Raw genomic sequence first — 19525 nt, 5'->3', positions numbered from 1 at the left:
GGGATGCCTTCTGTGGGGATGGGGACAGGTACTGGTTGCATTGCACTGCAGTTCCTTTTCGGGCTGTGCTGGTAATATTTGATAAAAAGAGCAGATGCAGAAGAGATGCGGTTTGACCCATTTAGTACAACTGTGGAGAAACTGTCTTTTTTAGAGGCTGGTAAAGTCATCCTCTGCAGGAACTGGAACTGCCTTCTTGTTCCAAAACAAATGTGTCTTTGTTTTCTTAAACTCTGGGCTCTGCTGTTTCAGGATCTTTCATCAACCCCAATGCATGGTGGAGGTTAGGTGTTCTGAAATCCAGCCCATGCATTCAGTGTAAGAACTGAAATTTACCCAGTGACACAGAACACCAGTTCAGGCCTGGATGCCCTTTTCCGTGGGAAGCTCAGTTCACCTGACTCCGTGGGTGATAATGCACACAAGTTGCTAGGGTGATGAGCACGTGGCATCTCAAATTCTGTGTTCCCATAAAAATGTGACTCTCATTTGTGTTTGTTGCAGCAAAACCAGAAATTCTCACTTTGGATATTCTCAGCAATGGTGTTCTCCAGTGTGTAGCAGCTGGGTTCCCAGCCCCTACCATATACTGGTATTTTTGCCCAGGAACCGAACAGAGGTGAGTTAAGTAACCAGAGCTTCCAGAAATGACTCTACATGCCACATACACAATTTATAATTAAAAATTAAGACTTAAAAAATTACTTGGTAACTGTTACATTGCATCACTGTTTTCATCATTTTAGGTATTGCATTATTTGCAGTGGTTTGAGGGGAAGGGAGCAGTACATTTCATTACTCCCCTTTGTATTCCAACGTTGAAGAGGGAATAATCAACATTTTCTGCTGAGGAAAAATAAAAGCCAAATTTTCTCTCTGCTGCAGGCTAGCTAAGGTTTTTATCAGTTTGGCCCCAAATGGCACACATTCTCAATGCAATTTCACAGAATGACAATCACAGAATCGCTTGTGAATATGGCTGTTATCTTTCGTCTTATTGTGTAATGATATAATTTTTCAAGACATAAAGTAATTAGATTTCTATTCACATGAAGCATATGACAAGTAAACAAGTCTGGAGTTATTATGAATAAAACCTGATGTCTAGTTGCCATGCTTCTAAAAAGACAGTACAGTTTCACTGTGAAGTGAGCATTTGTGAAGCACATTTTAAGATTTTTGTTGACTTGCACTGTGCTTGCAGATCTCATACTAGCAAGTCATGTCTCCTACCTGCATAATATGTTTTATGCCTAAAATAATTATCCTAATTTTTGTAATGTGTGCTCATATAGTGAATATGTGACATTGTTAACATTGCAATTAATTTTAAAAAAGGGTTGCAGACTTCTGACTAGTTTAACTAGCAGCATCTTGAAAGAACAAAACTGGCTGTTTCCTGGCTGCATATAAGCTTGGTGGTGTTGTAGGTGCATTATGGATTTTTCGTGGATTTTTTTGTGCTGTAATAAAGCAATGCCTGAGGAAAGTGTTCAAGAGTAGGAGATGGACCACAACTGCTTAAAGCTGAAACTGGAGATGCAGAATTTATGGTTACAAAACCCACGGTGGACTTACACACCTGTGTGTTTCCCTACTCAACAGCAAATGCAAAAACCTCATGGTTTCCACTTGGCTTGTTTTATAAGTTTCATCCACTACATAGGAGACAAGGAGAGTTGTGAGTAGGCTGGGTTTTGAGGATAAGATCTCCATCTCAGTCCCTTTGTGGAGTAGTGTGGTGTAATTACCTGGTGGTCTTGTTGTGACTGTCTGCCTTCACAGCAGGCCATGTCATTCATTCCAGGTAGCAGTCCACAGCAGGTAATTGTCAGCATTGTTTTCCCCAGGTGTTTTGATTCACCCACAATATCTCACACGGACGTGAAAATCGGTTACACAAATTCCTCGGTGCCTTCCTTCAAGCGGATCCTGGTTGAGAGCACCGTTAATGCCAGCATGTTCAGGAGCACCGGCACCGTCTGCTGCGAGGCTTCCAGCAATGGTGACAGGACCTCTGCTTTCTTCAACTTTGCTATTAAAGGTATTGTCTGGAGTGAACAAGGCAGTGAACATGAAGGAATGGTTAATGCTGTTCAGCCCTTTCTGTCATGCAAGAATTCATCTTTTAAGTGTGCTGCTTTTGCCATAATAATGTTGATGGTACTGTGGCTGAGTGTATGATAATATATTACAGTACATGTTCTGCCTGCCAAAGTATTGCTTTCACTTCTCAGTTAATATTCTGGTATAGTATGTTTGCTGCTTCAAAACTACCAAGCAGTAGTTAGCCGTTTTCTCCTGCCTCTGCAGCATGATCTGGCACAGGGGCAAAGCACCTGCAGCATGGCACCAGGCTGCCTTCTCTCTATCCCTTTTTCTCCTCCTGTCTTTGTTTTAGCTATCATCTCTTTCAAGAAAAGTCTGCATTTTTGTATGTTTTTTACCGCGTCTCAGGAAAATGTGGTCCCAATCTTGACTGGAGCCTAAGGGCCCTGCTTTTGTAAAAGGAGTAACAGCAACGTACTGCAGAAGTGCCTTATGAGTTTTGTAGCAGTATTTGTGGGTTTGTTAAGAAAAAAAACACATACTAGAACACAGATGACTTGAAATATGTTTGTAAATCTTTACTTGCTTTGGAAAAAAAATCACGTGTTCTGCTGCTTCTTTTTTTCCCTGTTATAGCCAGATACAACATATAAACAAATAAGCCAGACTTGAGGTAGAACAGTATTCTTTCACTACTCTGTACAGCATCTGCTTTTAAAGACTAGGTTGTAGAGATCACACTTGGGGGTGGGGAGGTAGGGGAGAGAGAGGAAGAGAAATTAGGACTTAGGAAAAGTCCCCTTAACAAGCTTCTTTCTGTGCCCTAAGCTGACTGTAATCGCACTTTAATTGATCTCAGTGTTGTGCCTCCTGAGCTGGTGAAGCTGAGGCTCTTTGGGAAGCACGCCGCGTGGTTTCTGTGCCAGTTCTGGCCAGCACTGTCATTCAGGAGAAGTGGCTCTGAGGGACATGGAGTGCATCTGGGAAAACGGAAGCCCCAGACTGTGTTTCATAAGAAAGAATCAAGGAAAGCTTTTTCACCTGATTATTTTAAATGTAGTTTTTCATGCTTGGTATTCAAGCAGAGTTTTCTCTGTTTCTTTTCAGAGCAAATCCGTACCCATACCCTTTTCACACCTTTACTAATCGCATTTGGAGTCGCTGCTGGACTGATGTGCATCATAGTCATGATCCTGGTATACATATATTTGCAGGTAAAATCAGCAACTCCTCTGCCTGAGTTGTTAAAGTGTAGGAGTTGCCTGGGGAAGCTTCAGGAGTGACAGCCGTTCTCTTTCCTTTTCAGAAACCCAAATATGAAGTTCAGTGGAAAGTTGTTGAAGAAATAAATGGAAACAACTATGTTTACATAGACCCAACACAGCTTCCTTATGATCACAAATGGGAATTTCCTAGAAACCGGTTGAGTTTTGGTTAGTTTATATTTATTTAACTTCATCTGCAAGGTGAAACCTTCAAGTCTCATATGAGACTTTGGTTAAACACAGCAGGGTTTTGTCAAAAAGATGTGCAGGAATGCAAATAGCGATAATTGCTCGTGCTTACCTGGGGACAAAAAGCAAGCAGGTGTATATACACTATCTTCTCTAATATTGTAAAATAAAATGCCTTCCCTTCAGGAAGAAATGCTCCAAGTTCTTGTAAAGATTTTTTTTTTTCTTTATTAGGCAAAACCCTTGGTGCTGGAGCTTTCGGAAAAGTTGTAGAAGCCACTGCTTATGGTCTATTTAAATCTGATGCCGCAATGACAGTAGCAGTAAAAATGTTAAAACGTAAGTTGCTGTAGTACGCTGCCCAATTTTTTCTAACTTCCTTCTGGTAGGTGTGCTATTTACTGAACATTGCGTTTTGCTTTGCAGCAAGCGCCCATTTAACAGAAAGAGAAGCCTTGATGTCAGAGCTAAAAGTTCTCAGTTACCTTGGTAACCACATTAATATTGTGAATCTACTTGGAGCTTGCACTATTGGAGGTAGGGTTATCAGCGGATATTGATTATTTGTGCTCCTTTTTTATTGTCAGAAGGAAGAACCTTACAAAGATGAATTCAGTGCTGCTAAGTATAGAAATCTTAAATACGTGTCTTCCTTAGGCAGGTTGCAGATCATCACGACTATCATCTGTGAATTCCTAAATCTAGGTTTTAGGCTCATCCTGCTAACAGTGACGAGACCACTGTAGCTGCAGCTAAAAATGAAGTTCGCTGAGAGGTGACAAAACATATAACTTAAGGTTTTTTCCTCCACCACACTGTTTCTCAGGAACAAGAAAAGATAAAACTTGCTGGTATTCAGGGGGAAATCAGCAGCCATACCTTGTACAGTCTTCCAGTCTTTTGACTGAAAAGTCAAAAGTCTTTTAACAGATCTTCTAGTCTTTCAAACAGAATGGCAAGTGTATCTGTTAATGCAGATGTAATGTTTAAGTACTTGAAAGTTGAGAAAAAGAGTTTCCCAAGTGAAGCATTGTACAACCCAAGTATTTTATATGCAATAACTTTGAAAATAAATATAAACAATAAACTTTTAAAAGTTTGTTTTCATATATAATGAAAGCTACAAAACAGCTGAAGTGTCAATACAGAGTGATGCTGTCACGTATTTTTAACTTATATGCTTTTGAGTATGAAAAATGTTGTTCCTTACAGAAGAACTTGCTCTTTAAGTTCTTGCTTCATTTTTTCAAAGAAAAGGAGCTTGTAAAAATTCATAGCTTTAAACAAAGGCAAAGTGTTTCTCACTTTCACTTCTAATGATTTAAAAATAGGATGAAGCAACTTTAAGTAGTCAGCAAACCAGAATCACTGGCCTGAATGCATATCTGTCTCAGACAGCTGAAGAAATCTGGGGTCTGTGAGCAAATCCCACCACAAACGCTGCTTTCACTGTTAGTAAAGCTATAATTATGAACTGCAGAAAAATGGAAATCAGCTATTGAGGTTAGGAAATGGTGGTACAGAATAACCTTACAGTTGAAATAACATGCAGCATGATTACATATTCAGGGGCCATAGCTGCAGTCATTCACTCAGAAAACATATATTTGATCTATAAACATCCGTGCTGGAGATGACTTGATTCTCCTTTCCGATTTCATTTTAATATTCTAAGACCTTGTGCAGTGTAGTTTTCTGTCGCAGCAGGCTGTTCTGTTTGAATGATTTTTCCTATTATACTGCGGAATATAACACTCTACATCATTTCCAAAACATTACTGAAGGAGTGTGAAGCTCTACTGTAAACAGAAGTGAATCAAAAGGATTAATGTTTGAAGCTTGAATTACTCGAATGTTTGGAACAAATAACTTCCTTCAGGAAGTGAGCAAAATCAAACAGATGTGTCTGGCCAGACACATTATCACATGAAGAAAGAGAAAAAGACTTATTTGTTTAATTTTTTGTACAATGCTATACTATTGAGGGGGGTGAAAATTAATTGGGAGTGACACAGCTTTAGCTGGACAATAATCTGTGAAAGGGAAGATGCTGGGTTGCTTGTCTGTAACTTTTCAAGTCTAGACAGCATTAGGCAGTGTGATCTTTGATAGGCCAGCCTGTGTGCTTAGCTGAATGCTGTCTTTGTGTAAGGTTTTCTGCCTTGAAGACAATGCTCACCTGCTTTCTCAACCTCACGTACATCTACAGGACCCACACTGGTCATTACAGAATACTGCTGCTATGGTGATCTCTTAAATTTTCTGAGGCGGAAGCGAGATTCCTTTATTTGTCCAAAACATGAAGAACACACAGAACATGCAGCTGTTTACGAGAACCTTTTGCAGCAGGCAGAGCCCTCAGCGTAAGTGTGATCTGCTGAAATGTACTTGTGTTTTCAGGAGATTGAGAAGGAGGGGATAAAGGAGGGGATATCGAAGTTCATTAGGGATGAAAAACTAGGAGAAGTCTTTCATGCAGCAGGCTTTGAAGATTCTTTGCTGTGTAAGGAAACAATTTAGTTAAAGAGATGATTTGTACAGTGGGTGGCTTATTCTAACAGAGCTCAATTCATTGTATACACTCTGTGGTTTACTTCTTTATCAAATTTCCTGTAGTTATTTCATGCAGCTCCTTGGCTCCAATCTTCATATGTATTTGTGTTTATCATTACTGTGTTCAACATTGGCAGTGCTCATTTAGCAGCTTGAATAACAATCCCCCCAGTGTTGTGGTGTTAATATTCTGGGTTCTCACAAGTTCCTGCCTTCAGAAATGACTTTCTACAACCAAAACAGTGCCTTACAGTGTTAGAGGCAAGCTGCCCCTGGTAGCTCACTGGATTGTGTGATGCTCCAGCCCATGTCAGAGATTGTTCTTGTACTTTTATTTTTCAGTTACTTCATCTGTATGTTTTTAGCAGTTCAGTTTTAGATCAAGCCCAAGTTCTTTCTGAGTACATTTCCAAGCATGTTTCCTGCTAACTCCTTCCTTTTGCAAAGTGAGGGAGACATAATTTTCCAAAACCTAGGATCTGCTACAATACCTGCCCATTTTTTATTTTCAGTCTGTTCACTGCCCCAGTGGGCCCATCACTCTGTGTTGGCAGGCACAAAGCAACCAGGAAGCCCCTTAGGAGGTGATAACATCCTTTTTTTCCCAGCAATGCATAGTGATAGTGAATCTGTTTGTGCTGTGGCAATAAATGCATGGATAGATGGTGATACCAGGGAGGTTGGTACCACAGATACCATGAACACAAAGCTATGAGTTGCTATAGGAGGTCTGTCTTCTTCTTAGTACAAGGATATCACTGTTTGGGCTTATTTTGTAAATTGAGGTATTAACGAGGGGGTATTTACCAAATTCGTGGATTAGTATTTACAGTAATGTTGCAGCTGCTGAATGTTTCACATGTGTTTGTGGTTTGGTGGTGACTAAAGCTGTCAGTGATCTCATAGCTACTTTCCATGTTAGCAATGTGGCTGCACTTATTGCCCATAAACTAAACAGATACTTCAGGATAAAGAAGGACTATGGTATAAGTTCTAATGGCAGGAAAGTGAAAAATGCCAAAGTGCATCTGTCGTTTCTAAAGGGGCCTAACTTTATAAACCATGCAGTATGAAAATTAGTACAGTTGCAATGTATATATTGATAAGAAAACTTAAAAAAAACACATAGCAAATGACTTTCCCAAGCCTTGGCTGACTCTTTGAAATACATGTGAATCCACTCAGAGACTTAGGAAGCTCTGAACTTGGTATTTTTTACCATTTGTCTTCTGCATTTCAATTGCCACTTCAGTTGCTGAAATGCTAGTAGAAACTGGCCCAAGCAGAAGGAAGCCCTAGCAGGTCCTGTGAAACACTGGGTCATTAGTTTATAGAAGCTGAAGTCTATATAAGTAGTATACGTAGGAAAGGTTTTGTTTGCTTACCTGATGCATTGTTATGATAACCCTCTTGTTATGATAACTGATAAACCTCTCTTTCTGTACAAGTCTTTTCTCATCTTTTTTACTGCCCATGTTTTTCTAATCATCCCTAAAGCATTGTATTCAGAAGGTCAGTGTAATCATCTTTCTGTTTGGATTGCTTTTGAGGTCTTTTTACCTAAATTATATTTCTTTTCATCTGCTGCCTTTGCAGCGATGCTGCCAATGAGTACATGGACATGAAACCAGGAGTGTCATACGCAGTCCCCCCAAAAGCTGATAAAAAAAGACCAGTAAAGTCTGGTGAGTACAGTGATGAAAAATTGCTGTTAGGAGTGTAGAGAAGAAAACTTTATGGATTTTTTCATGTTACTTCTCTGGTGGATGGGGACAGTTAAAAAAAACATGAGACGGCTTAAAAAAGAACAATGTGCTAAATTACAGTTTTCTATTTTTCCACACTTAAATGAAGTGTCACTATTATATTTTGCTTTGAGCTATTTATGTGGCTCTAGTTGTAGTGCTTATTCAGATTGCTGATCTGTTTAACATAAGACTGTTTCTAGATGATTATACCCGGTATGCTCAAAAGCTGTTGATGTTTATATTGTGTAGGATCCTACACTGATCAGGATGTTACCCTTTCCATGCTGGAAGATGATGAACTTGCTCTAGATGTTGAAGATCTACTAAGCTTCTCTTACCAGGTGGCAAAGGGCATGAGCTTCCTTGCCTCTAAAAATGTAAGTTAATGTCATGTGTTGGAAGACAACAGATGAACTCATCCGAGCTTGGGAGGTGATTCTTGTAGGTTCGATCTTCAGCTCTTCACTTGTTTTCTGTAGCACACAGGTAGTTAAGTGAAAACTTTTGATAGCTTTGGAGACACCAAAACCTGCAGGAGTGAGCCTGGAGGAGTTAGTTTTTCAGGCTTCTCTGGTGTATGGCAATTAGATGGAGTTCATGAAAGAACCAGAAAAACTTAACATGTGGACATCCTCAAAAGCAATTAAATCTTGAGAGTTTAAGATTTATTCTCTGTGGCATTGCTGGAGAGTTTACAGACTAAAGAACATTGAGAAGATGGCTGATCTGTTTGCGTAAAAGCGCCTTGAGTATCTGTTCAGTTTTAAACAAAGCTGCACTTCCATGTCTCACGCTGAATACTGCCTTAAACAGGGCAGTCATCACACTGTATACTTTTTTTTTTTTTTTTAACATTATGGCTTAATGTACAAGGTACATCTTGTTTTTTTTTTTCTTTTTTTAATTTTCTTAAAAAGACAGAATCAGCCTAGAGACCCACAGATGATCTTCATTGGCTACACTAAGCATAACAGACACTCTCCAGGTTTCTTGGGAGAGGCACGGCAAAACAGAAAGGGTCTGATAAAGAATACAGGTTTTAAACACTGCATAATTCTGATCTTTCTGTGGCATCTCCTACATCATTCTTCAAAAATGCTATTCACTATGTAAACATTGTGACAGGATAGTACAGGTGCACCTTGGATAAAGGGGGCAAAAAAAAAGGAAAAAAAATCAAAACAACCCTTGAGCAATTGATGGTAATTCTGTGAAACTGCATTAATAGTGGGAAATGTGGCTTTCATTCTGCTGCAAAGCAAGCCCACAATAAAACTTGATTTTTTTCCGCCCATTTCTCCTTCCAAACCCTTAGAAGTATTTTTTTTCTATCTGTTGCCAGCTTCAAAACGGACCCAACAGACAAACATGTTGCATTACAGATTTTAATGGTCTTTACCAGACTCCTGCATTCTGCGCTATTCAGGACGTCCAGTGCTTAGCACGCATATTTTTTCTCTATTCTTCCTTTCCTCCAGAATAACCCCAGGATTCACTGTGCATCATTCCCAGTGATTATTTTTGTTATATTTTTTCCCTTGATAAAAAAAAAACACACTGTGGAGTTGAGTAGCAGAAGTGATAATGAATATTACACCACAGCACCATGAGCTTGGGAAGTAACTTGTAGTATCTGTTCGACAGTGCAGAATTAATGGCTTTATCGCACAATTAAGTTACACTGTGCTAACAGTTTCTGTGCTTGGTCCTCTTCAGTCATTGTGTATGTAGAGGCTCTTAGCTTCAGCTAGGGAATGCAGAGTGGCTTGGGATGATGGGTAAGATGCTTCAGATTGCCTCATGCCCTTGGGAATGGTCCACTCAGCCCAACATCACAGAGTGCCCAGCTGCTTTTTTGCAACTCATTTTTGTATCCAGGCTCAGAGGCATAAAAGTGCCTCTGTGAGAGAGGAGGAACAGCAGTCTGTCCTGGGGTTGTAAGTCCCTTATCAAGCACACGGTGCCTTGATCACAAGACTTTTCTTCCTCCCATAGACAAAGTCTGTATTCAAGGCAAACTGCACTGCTTCTGGAGGAAAAAGGCAGAGAAGCTGGACATTTGGGCATTCCAGCACTTCTACTGCTTCAGTGTAGTTAAAGCTCTCAGCTTTAGGTATGCGAAGTGAAGATAGGGATTGGGATGCAATGAGAGTCCCCCGGGACACTAATTGTCATTAAACATAGTTCCTTCTGTAAGCATGCCAAGGAGGCAGAGATTACATTGCTTATGTGACTTGCAGTTATCATTTTGAATTTGATTTGCTTAACTGTCCTGATATTTTAAGTATTTTTTTTTTTTGGTAGGGAATTCCACAGGTTTCATATTTCAAGGAAAAAACTGCAGAGAAAAATTGAACAATTCAGCTACTTTTTAGACAGCCGTTCCCTGCGTATTGTATACCATCAGCACAGCAGGAGCTTAACACTGTCCCTTCTAGATGAAAAAAGAGATCATTTCATTAGAGAAATACATCCATTCTCTAAGAAATACAGATGGGCTCTGGTTGCACACAAAGAAAATACAACTGCTGGAAAACTCAGCCACCCGTCTGGAGCTGCAGTTGCAAACATGTGCACACTTCTCAGATGAGTGCTGGAACATAAGCTAGCAAGGTCATCAAACATGTGACGTTCATAGAAAGATATATTGGCCTGTGAAGATTGACAATATTATCAAATATTTAGGCCTGCTTATTTAAACTCTCCAAGGTACTTAATACCTTAAGTTTTTCAGAGGAAAACTTTTTCCAGAGGTTATTGAAGTAGGATTCAGTTTTCTAACTTGTATGCTTTGAATCGTTACCACAATTTTCCCTATTTTCAGCTCTTTCCCCTCAGTCACAATAGCCACATAATAAAAGACTGGAATTATTTTAGAGACAAACCACATTTTCTTCTTATTTGTCCCATGTTAGGAAGCAGGCCAATTGCTTCTTATCAAAAAGTCAGAGAAAAAATTCTGTCCCTGGCATAGACGTTAAGTACATTAAGTACATTAAAATTTAGCTGCAAATGTGAATTGCTGGAAAATTCAAAGTGACTGCAGGTGGTTTTTTCTAAAATAAATAAATGCATAGGCAGCCTTAACTGTGTGGATCAATGTCATGGTAGTAAACATACTATACCAGAATTTTTAATCATTTGAGTACGCTTATTAACATATGGATTCATTATGACTTTCAGCTTGCTACAAAATGCATAATGTAGTAAGTTTATAGCCAAGAAAGCATGTAACCAAGCAACAGTCTGTTAAGAATATTATAAAATAACTTTGTTTGTTTGTTTGTTTGTTATTTAGTGCATTCATAGGGATCTGGCCGCAAGAAATATTCTTCTCACTCATGGTCGAATAACAAAAATCTGTGACTTTGGCCTGGCAAGAGATATAAGGAATGACTCAAATTATGTTGTCAAAGGAAACGTAAGTATATGTGATGCTTTATCCACCCGTTTTAAGTTAGGGGCGTTCTTGTCTCAACTTGCAAAAAATCTTTCTTAGACCAAAATCTAGATTTCCCAATCCTGCTGTTAGGTTTGTGCTGGTCAGGAATATGAAAAGGGGCAATTGCTGATGTAGATGCATGTGTTGACAAAAGCCCTCATATATACATGTTGTTATGCTGGAAAAAAACATCTGAGTGCATGTCATGGTGGAGGAGATGTTTTTGCTGCACCAGTATAACACCATCTCTCTGTTACATATGAATATACTAGAAGTTACAGCTCTGTGACTAATTGCACATTTTGTTACTGCAATATTCTGACAGGTCAACCCTAAAAAAAAAAGATTTGAAACTTTTGCTGTATTTGTATGTTACTGAAATAGTTTATTTTTGAAATATCTAAATATTCAGGGGGTTACATCCTGGTTTTTACTATAAAACATCACTCAGACAACGGAAATGGGATTCTAAAGTCTGAATTTATTGATTAGGGCATAGTGAAAGGTTAGAAAGCCTTAGTTTTCTCTGATTCTATATACAGATTTTAACCCTGTATGAATAACAACTACAGCTTTAACTCGCAGCTATAGGTCAAATCCTGTAATAGTACAAGACAACAAATGGAAAAAGTATAAAACCTATTCAGAAGAGTACCCATTACACTAGTACCTACCAGACACTTTGAAGCAATGCAGATTGCATTGTCAGTATTTGAAGTCCCCTTTAAAGAGTAGTAAAAGAAACCCTGCTACAAAAGAAAATCAAGCCTGTCTGTGATTAAAACTGGAGAAGTATGCTATGAGGTAGAGGTCTTTTGCATCTGAAACTTATTTTTGCTGCCTGTATTAATGTTTTAGGTCTGCATCAGGTATGTGCAGCTATCTAAGGCCTTCAGGGTACGCTCATCTCACACTTGCACCATTTTTCAAAGAAAAAAAGGTCCTCCCCATCCCAGCTGACTGCTCAGCAGTCAAGGGTCAGTCACTTGTTATGGACTTGATATGATCTGAAGGTTGCCCATCCAGGTGTCTGGTATCTTCATAACTGATGAAGAGAGCAAATCCCACAAGTCTCAGTGAAGCAGTTTACCAAGCTCAGTTAACCTCTGTTCATGGCCCCTCGGGTATCTTGGATATCTCTGATGCTATGCTGTCACTCAGCAGTCCCTTGATGTCCCAGGTACCTACAGCATCCCCACTGTAGGCTCTGGGAGAGAAGGTGTTTTTGTGTTCGTCTTTGACAATAAAGTTGGTACCAGCCCCTGGATGGCTAGAAGTTGAGATTAGGGAACGATGGGAACCCAAATAATTCAGGAGTGGCTGTATTGTCAAAACATTGAGTGGCATTTACTGTATAAAAGCTGCTTTCAGGCTCAGGGTCAGGTCAGGAGCTGCTTGATCCGTCAAGGCTGGTAGGAGTGGGAAGTGCAGATCCGCAGCTTAGGCGGGAAGTGGGCAGTAAGTAATTAAATTTTACGTGTCTAGGCCACACTTTACGTTTCCTGAGTTGTCTGACAACAGGATTTTACTTAGCCTGAAAGGGTCAGAAGAGGATAGGCTGCAGCTGCCCTGGGAGAGAGGAAGCAGTGGCCGCAGAAGGCATCTGTTTGCATCTGGCCTGATCTTAACCCAGATGAAGGCGTGCTGGGGCAGGATAAATGCTTAGGACAGAAGTCTGGCTGGCTCCCACAGTCAGACAAGAAAAGGGCAAAGTAGGGAGAGGAAAGACTTTGTCTGTTCCCACAGAAATGTATGAAATATGTCAATATATATTTGTATCAGGTGAATTTTCTTTTTTTATTATTTTTTTTCTCATACATCAAAGAGCTTAAGCAGTCTTAATTGTTGACTAAAGCTTTGAAACACTGTATGTAAGGTAGCTAGTCCACAGAAGACTTGAGTGTTTGCATAAGAAACCATGCCATGTTCATAGGGATTATTTTCCTCTGACTTCCTGCTATTCTTTATAAACCATCGCACAGTATGTAGAAAATCAGAATACAGGGAACTGCACAAGTTTGGTAGACCCATAGAGAGATGAATCAGTAACAACAGTGCAGCACATGGAGTCTCTAAAACCAGGGATTTCCATTTTTGGCTGGATTCTTCTATTGAATTAAGATGTATTTACAGCACATAATAAGTATAAACAGTTGATTTTATGTTGTAATTTTTTTACGCCTTATGACCATTGTCTTAATGTAACCCTTTTTCCCTGGAAAGGCTCGTCTCCCTGTGAAGTGGATGGCACCTGAGAGTATTTTCAACTGCGTTTACACTTTTGAGAGTGATGTCTGGTCTTATGGGATATTGCTTTGGGAACTCTTCTCTTTAGGTAAGCTCCATCAAAATCTGTACTTCAGGGGACTTCCATTTCATCTTGGTTTTGCTCCATATGTAGAAACCCCATTGCTCACCTCTTCTCCCAACAGGCAGCAGCCCATATCCAGGGATGCCCGTGGACTCCAAGTTCTATAAAATGATCAAGGAGGGATACAGGATGTTCAGCCCTGAGTGTGCACCCCCTGAAATGTAAGTGAGCAACCAGCACCTCCAGTCACCACACATAAGCAGCAGTGCAAAGGAAGGGAACCTTCCACATTTGCATGAAGACTCTTTGTACTGCACCATTTTTTCTGTTTGTTTGTTGTTTTTAATTATTTTTTAAGTTCTTTAACATTTAAAATAATTCATGTAGTCTAGCCAGTGTAGTATATGTCAGTATTGCTACAAGCAATGTAACACACTCATGCCTTGTACCATCTGATCACTTTGTCTTGGTATCTGCTCCATGTCAGTAACTTATTGACAGATCACAGCATGTATTACACATTTTTAATTCCGATGAAGCAGTCAGTGAGATGTATCATCGGGCTGTACAGCGTCTGCGTTTGTGCTGTATTTCTGACTGCAAGAGGACTGACTACTTATCTTCTTCATGAGCTGTCTCCAATTCACTGTGTTGTAAATGGCTTGGTACTTAGCAACCTGTCAAAGAAAACTGTGTCCAGAGACTCTCATTAGCACTGACTCCTTTGTTGTCATAAGCACAAGCGTTAGCAGTGCTATTTCTTTTCTTAAAACTCATTTAAACAACATTAACTGTGCAAATGGGTCACATTTTTCTGTCAAATAACAATGCAGGTGAGATAAAAACTCTTAGGTTTCCTCATCAGCAGTACTTAATTTTAGTGTCTTTGCAGGTATGACGTAATGAAGAGTTGCTGGGATGCTGATCCTTTACAGAGACCCACATTTAAACAGATTGTACAGCTGATAGAACAGCAGCTTTCAGATAGTGCCCCCCGGGTAAGCTTTAACTCCAAAAAACTGATGATCTGTATGGAGCCCAAGCAGTTTCAAACAAGACATTAGACCAGAGCTCAGAAGAATACAGAACCTTCATTAATTTTCCAGTGTTATTTATATAGCTCTGCACTGTAAGTGTGGGTGATAGGAGAGATGTATGGGCTACTCACTTTTTCCTTCTCATGTCGTTAGGCAGTAGGTGTCTAAGCCGGTACATGAAACAGGGACCACCAGCTGGAGAAGACTATACAGGGTTGATGTTTCTCACTCAAAATATACTTAATAATTTTGATCTTACAAAACGTAGTGCTACTGCTTAGACTCATCTTTCTTAAACTATGAGAAAATCTGTTCATCTGGGAAAAATCTCAGACATTAGGTATATTTAGCTGTAATTAGAAAAACTTTCTAAAGGAAGGAGTTGAGCTTTTGCTGCTCCTCAGCCTCTTATTTCACATAGCTGTATTTATATAATCCGTGAGGTATGTTGTGACAAGTATATTCACCATTCTTTTGGCCATTCCCTAGTAAAAGCATGTCTAGAAGGTAACTGGACAAAACAGTGCAAAGAAAAAGTGGAGGCACATCAGAGACTTGTATTTTCTCTCACAATACCACTGAGTGTAACTGGGTCTTAGAAAAGCAAGTTTAAACTGCGGTTTAAAAATAAAGCTTCCTTTTACCTTCTAGATGTCTTGTTTGGGCACAGAGTGCATGGCTTCCTGACAATTTGAGAAAAGAGGAAACTGAAAGCTGCTGGTGTTCAATTGCATCCTGCAGCATATTTTTGGCAGGTGCAGGCATTATCAAAACAAAAACAAGAATGTGAAGAAAATATTACCGAGGTTTCTGGGGGGCATTCTAGTAATAACTAGAGCTGTGTTTTTTCAAGCTCAGTTTAAATTTAGTATGCTGCTAAATTTAATAATAAATAAATAAATAAATACAGTATGTTGCAGTGGTTTTAGTAATGGAGATTGGGGTCCTTGACTCTTAAAAATGCTGTTATGCCCAAGACCTGTTCAAACTGTGTGTTTAGATTTGTAAAGAAACACCTGAGCTGGATGCTCCTCAGGTGGTGTAGCAGAGTGGGAAGTGGCTCACAAAGGTGAGCTCTCCAGGTACGTGTGAAGGGACAGAGTGATCTGCAGGGAACTGACAGCAGTGTTTGGCTTCTGCAGGTCTATGCAAACTTTTCAACTCCACCTTCCAGTCAAGGAAATGCTACAGATCACTCCGTGAGGATTAACTCAGTGGGTAGCAGTACTTCATCTACTCAGCCTCTCCTGGTACGTGAAGATGTTTGAATGGTGCCTGGAAGAAGAGGAGCCCAGGTGTACTCGCTGTTTGTATTGTGCAGGGGGTGAGAGAGGGAGGACTTCAATAATTTCTCTTACTTTTACTCACTACTACCACTGTGTAGCTGAAATGTTGTTGTAATACTGTTCTTTACCACACAGTTTCACATAAACTTAATCTGTTGAGCACGGTTACAGGCATCATTGCAATGTTAACTGAAGCTGTATATATTTTGCTATATTGTGTGTATTTGCAGTAGAGCGCCAGATCTGAAGGAAAAAAAAAAAAAAAGAAATCCTGAGCCATGGTGTGGAATGAGATGACTACAGATCAAACCAAATCTGCAGCAATCCTTCTCTGGATCCATGCCTGGAAAGCATGTAGTCACTCTCTAGTTAATCTTGTTTTGTTGAATTTAAGAAATAAACATATAAAGCTAACTGCTTTGCAGCCCCCTTTCCACATCCAGCCAAGCCAGAGAAGCTTTCCCAGACAGATACTGCAGGTCAGAGGCCAGCAAGGGGTCTGTGTGTACCTGGGCAAGAGAGGTGTATGTCCAAAGGACGTGGTGGTCTGCACAGCAGCAAACACACCAGAGGGCACTGGGGCTTGAACCAGTGGTAAGGAAAAGAGTGTGGACCTCGGTCTTCATCTCCTACCTGTGCTGTCAGCCATGCAGACTTGTCACTAGGTTTCTGTGGGTCCACATCCCACTGGCCTGTCCCTGCTGGGTCACATCCCACCACAGAGCATCCCCCACAGCTGAAGCCGGAGGGATGAGATACTTGATAAAAGCCGAGTCCCAAAGTGTTCACCAAAGATAGGTTGGACATGCTGAGATGGTCAAAATACAGGAAGAGGGTCGTTTACAGTAAATGGTGTGTTGGGAGGAGAGGCAGTTTAACGAGTCATCTTATCTTGGAAAGAGCAGAAGCAAAAAATTCTGTCCTGGGGGCCCTTTGCTTATCTTGTCATACCCAGGTGAATATTTCTCACAGGCCAGCTTGGATAATGCTCACTGGAAAGGGCTATTCCCCCCGTGACAAGTCATTTCATCTTTCCATCTCTGTAGCAGTGCTGAGATCATAATGAAGAAGAGCTTAACTGGGAAGCACTGAATTTTTAAATGGGTGCGGTCTTGTTTGACAGATATGAGGCTTTGGGGTCAGTATCTGTTGTGCTTAAGTATCTTGTAACCCCTTTTCTTCCCATCAGAAACACTGCTGGTTCTTTTTTTCACCTTTGTTTCTGTCACCTAGAAATTAGCATTGAGAGAAGCATTTTTCAGAGACAGAGTACTAGTTAAGTACCTATTTATTTACAATGCACTTAAGCACTCTGTAACTTATACTTTACCAGGAGTTTGGTTGAGTTTACATGCATTTTAAATATGTAACTAACTGCCCAAATGCAAGATAATTGTAAATACACACACTATTTTAGGTAATGTTGAATACCACACTCTTTATATACCTGTGCATTTGGTTTATTGTTACAGGAATTTGTCTTTCAGAGTTAGTCAAAAAGTAGCCATTTGCACTGAACTTACATAGGCTGTTGCACCTTTCCAAAGTTAGCCAGTTGTTTGGAGGCACTCTTATGCATACTTGTTGTTGAGCATTTTCAGTTTAATGCTATAAAAGCTCTTTCGTAGTGTGTTGGCTTTCAGAGCAACTGTAGACAAACTAGTTGTTATAATTATAGATGTCTCGGTACTTAATGGACACTTAGCTGAAAGAGGTTTGGGTTTTTTCGTTCTTAAAATTTATATTTTTATAATTTGGGGATTTTTGAAACTTATTTTGCAATGGCTTGGTGTTCTGAATGGTTTTATGCATTGTTTTTGTAAATATGGAAATGTAGCAATAATGTCCTTTTGACTATTCTCAGTCCTTGAGTCTCAAAAATATTTTTTTATATATATATGCAAAAACTATATGTATAAATATGTAAGTGTTTGAAAGTTTATGAAACACTTATGGATATGTTGCTCGGTTGTAGAATTGCAGTTCAGAAAAGTTCAAATAAATCTGTACATCTGTATTCAGATGCTACCAATGTGTACTATGTTAAGATGGAATATTTTCATGTAAGTCTTAATAAATTCTTGGGTTGACGCAAAATCTCAGTGTCTGGCCGCAAAGAGGTCAAGTTGAGCATTCTGAAGCACCTTTTCGGATGTGTACCAGAAAACCTTGATGGCTTTTCATTATGGAAGTTCTTTTCCTGCATAATATGGGTATATGGGATGAATACTTGGGTACTTAGACACAGCTTGATGCTGGAAAAATTTGAAAGTAGAAGGTCGATCCTGCAGACCGTTGATGCAGTCTATGTGTCATAAACAGTATTACTTAAAATTAGACAAAAACATCTCAAAAAATCTCCATGTTATTCAGGGTGTGGTCGGAAGGCAGTTGGAGCCCCTCTGCACACACACATGCAGGTGTACACACTCTTACTCCCTCCTGTATGCTGGCACTAGTGCTTGTGCTGGGCTGGCCATATGCAACATCTTGGGGAGAACACATATTTTGGTTAATTTGTCATCTTTAACGAGTCAGTTCTATTGCATCTTGTTTTCCCAGTTGTAGGGGGTGATGTTACTGACCTGCATTTTGGGATGTTTGTCCTCGTGAAGTCAGGACTGGTCAAATGTCCATTAGGCTTAGAATGAAAAATAGCAGCAACTGTGATATATTCCTTAGCACTGTCTGGGTTTTAGGGTCCATAAAGAGAAAACATTATGCTTCCCTTGCAGGGCCAGGTACCATGTATCTCAGGGGACAACCCCTGCTTTAGTTACTGCAGGACTGAAGTCTGTGAGTTATCTGCTCCATCCTGTGCTGCAGTAGGCTTTGCATTGATAGGGTTGGCTCATGATTTAATAGTAGATGAAGAGCATTTAGGCAAAGTTGTTCATGATTATCCTACCAAAAGCCCTGATAATTTGTTTGCAAGACAGACCTCAACCTTTCTGGTCCCTAGATATTTCTGTTCTATCAGCAGACTTGCGTGAAGAGCTCCACTCTTTGAGTTTCCATTTTAAAACAACTTTTTTTTTTTTTTTTTCCTTTTTCACCCAGGTCTTGGCTCTGTAAAAACTAATTATGAAAATTCAGAAATAATTTTGTTGGGAGGCAGGACATGTAAGCTTTGCCCCTACCAGCCTTAGCATCATTTTTAATAACACTTAAGAAATTACCAAGTCTGTGGCAGAGTTTGAGCCATTGTTGTGCCTGTTGCCCCAATTCAAGCAAAGCAGACTTCATACTGAGACATCCCCATAGCTGAATTGGTACAAAAAAAAATCAGGAATTCTCTTAACATCTCCAAAAGGGCTGTTTCTGAAGCAACCTAGAACCCAACAGCCCTGCTTTTTTTTTTTTTTTTTTTTTTTTTTTTTTTAAAAAAAAAAAAGTCTCCTATTTTCTTACTACAAGACTTGCAATAATTACTTCCTCTGTTCTTGTTCACAGTCACACAGACCATTTCCTGCTGAATTATTTTCCTATGCCAGTTCTAAGCAATTACTTACATGGAAAGGCACCTTAGGAACACATTTAATAGATATTTTATTTGCCCTTTGAGTCATTATTGTACCCAGATATAAAGAGAAACCACCACCATGTTACCACCATGGACCATCATGGACCTAATACCTGAAGGGA

At 39.7% G+C, this 19525-nt stretch overlaps 1 protein-coding gene across 2 annotated transcripts in view; it reads left to right on the top strand.

Annotated features, from left to right (window-relative positions):
- KIT (KIT proto-oncogene, receptor tyrosine kinase) overlaps positions 1–17977 on the top strand; it is a 54071-nt gene extending 36094 nt beyond the window's left edge. For both annotated transcript variants that reach the window (XM_082760349.1, XM_082760350.1), the window contains exons 8-21: positions 505–619; positions 1851–2044; positions 3157–3263; positions 3356–3482; positions 3738–3842; positions 3930–4040; positions 5713–5866; positions 7653–7741; positions 8054–8181; positions 11103–11225; positions 13470–13581; positions 13679–13778; positions 14450–14555; positions 15737–17977. In XM_082760349.1, the coding sequence (XP_082616475.1) occupies positions 505–619; positions 1851–2044; positions 3157–3263; positions 3356–3482; positions 3738–3842; positions 3930–4040; positions 5713–5866; positions 7653–7741; positions 8054–8181; positions 11103–11225; positions 13470–13581; positions 13679–13778; positions 14450–14555; positions 15737–15862 (1697 nt within the window). In that variant the 3' untranslated portion in view covers positions 15863–17977. The remainder of the gene's footprint in view (positions 1–504; positions 620–1850; positions 2045–3156; positions 3264–3355; positions 3483–3737; positions 3843–3929; positions 4041–5712; positions 5867–7652; positions 7742–8053; positions 8182–11102; positions 11226–13469; positions 13582–13678; positions 13779–14449; positions 14556–15736) is intronic.
- The last annotated feature ends 1548 nt before the right edge of the window (positions 17978–19525 follow it).

This window comes from Aythya marila (genome assembly GCF_965140915.1).
Source record: "Aythya marila genome assembly, chromosome: 4".
Lineage (NCBI taxonomy): Eukaryota > Metazoa > Chordata > Aves > Anseriformes > Anatidae > Aythya > Aythya marila.
The sequence above is the reverse complement of the archived record's forward strand: the minus strand, read 5'-3'. Positions and strand labels throughout refer to the sequence as shown.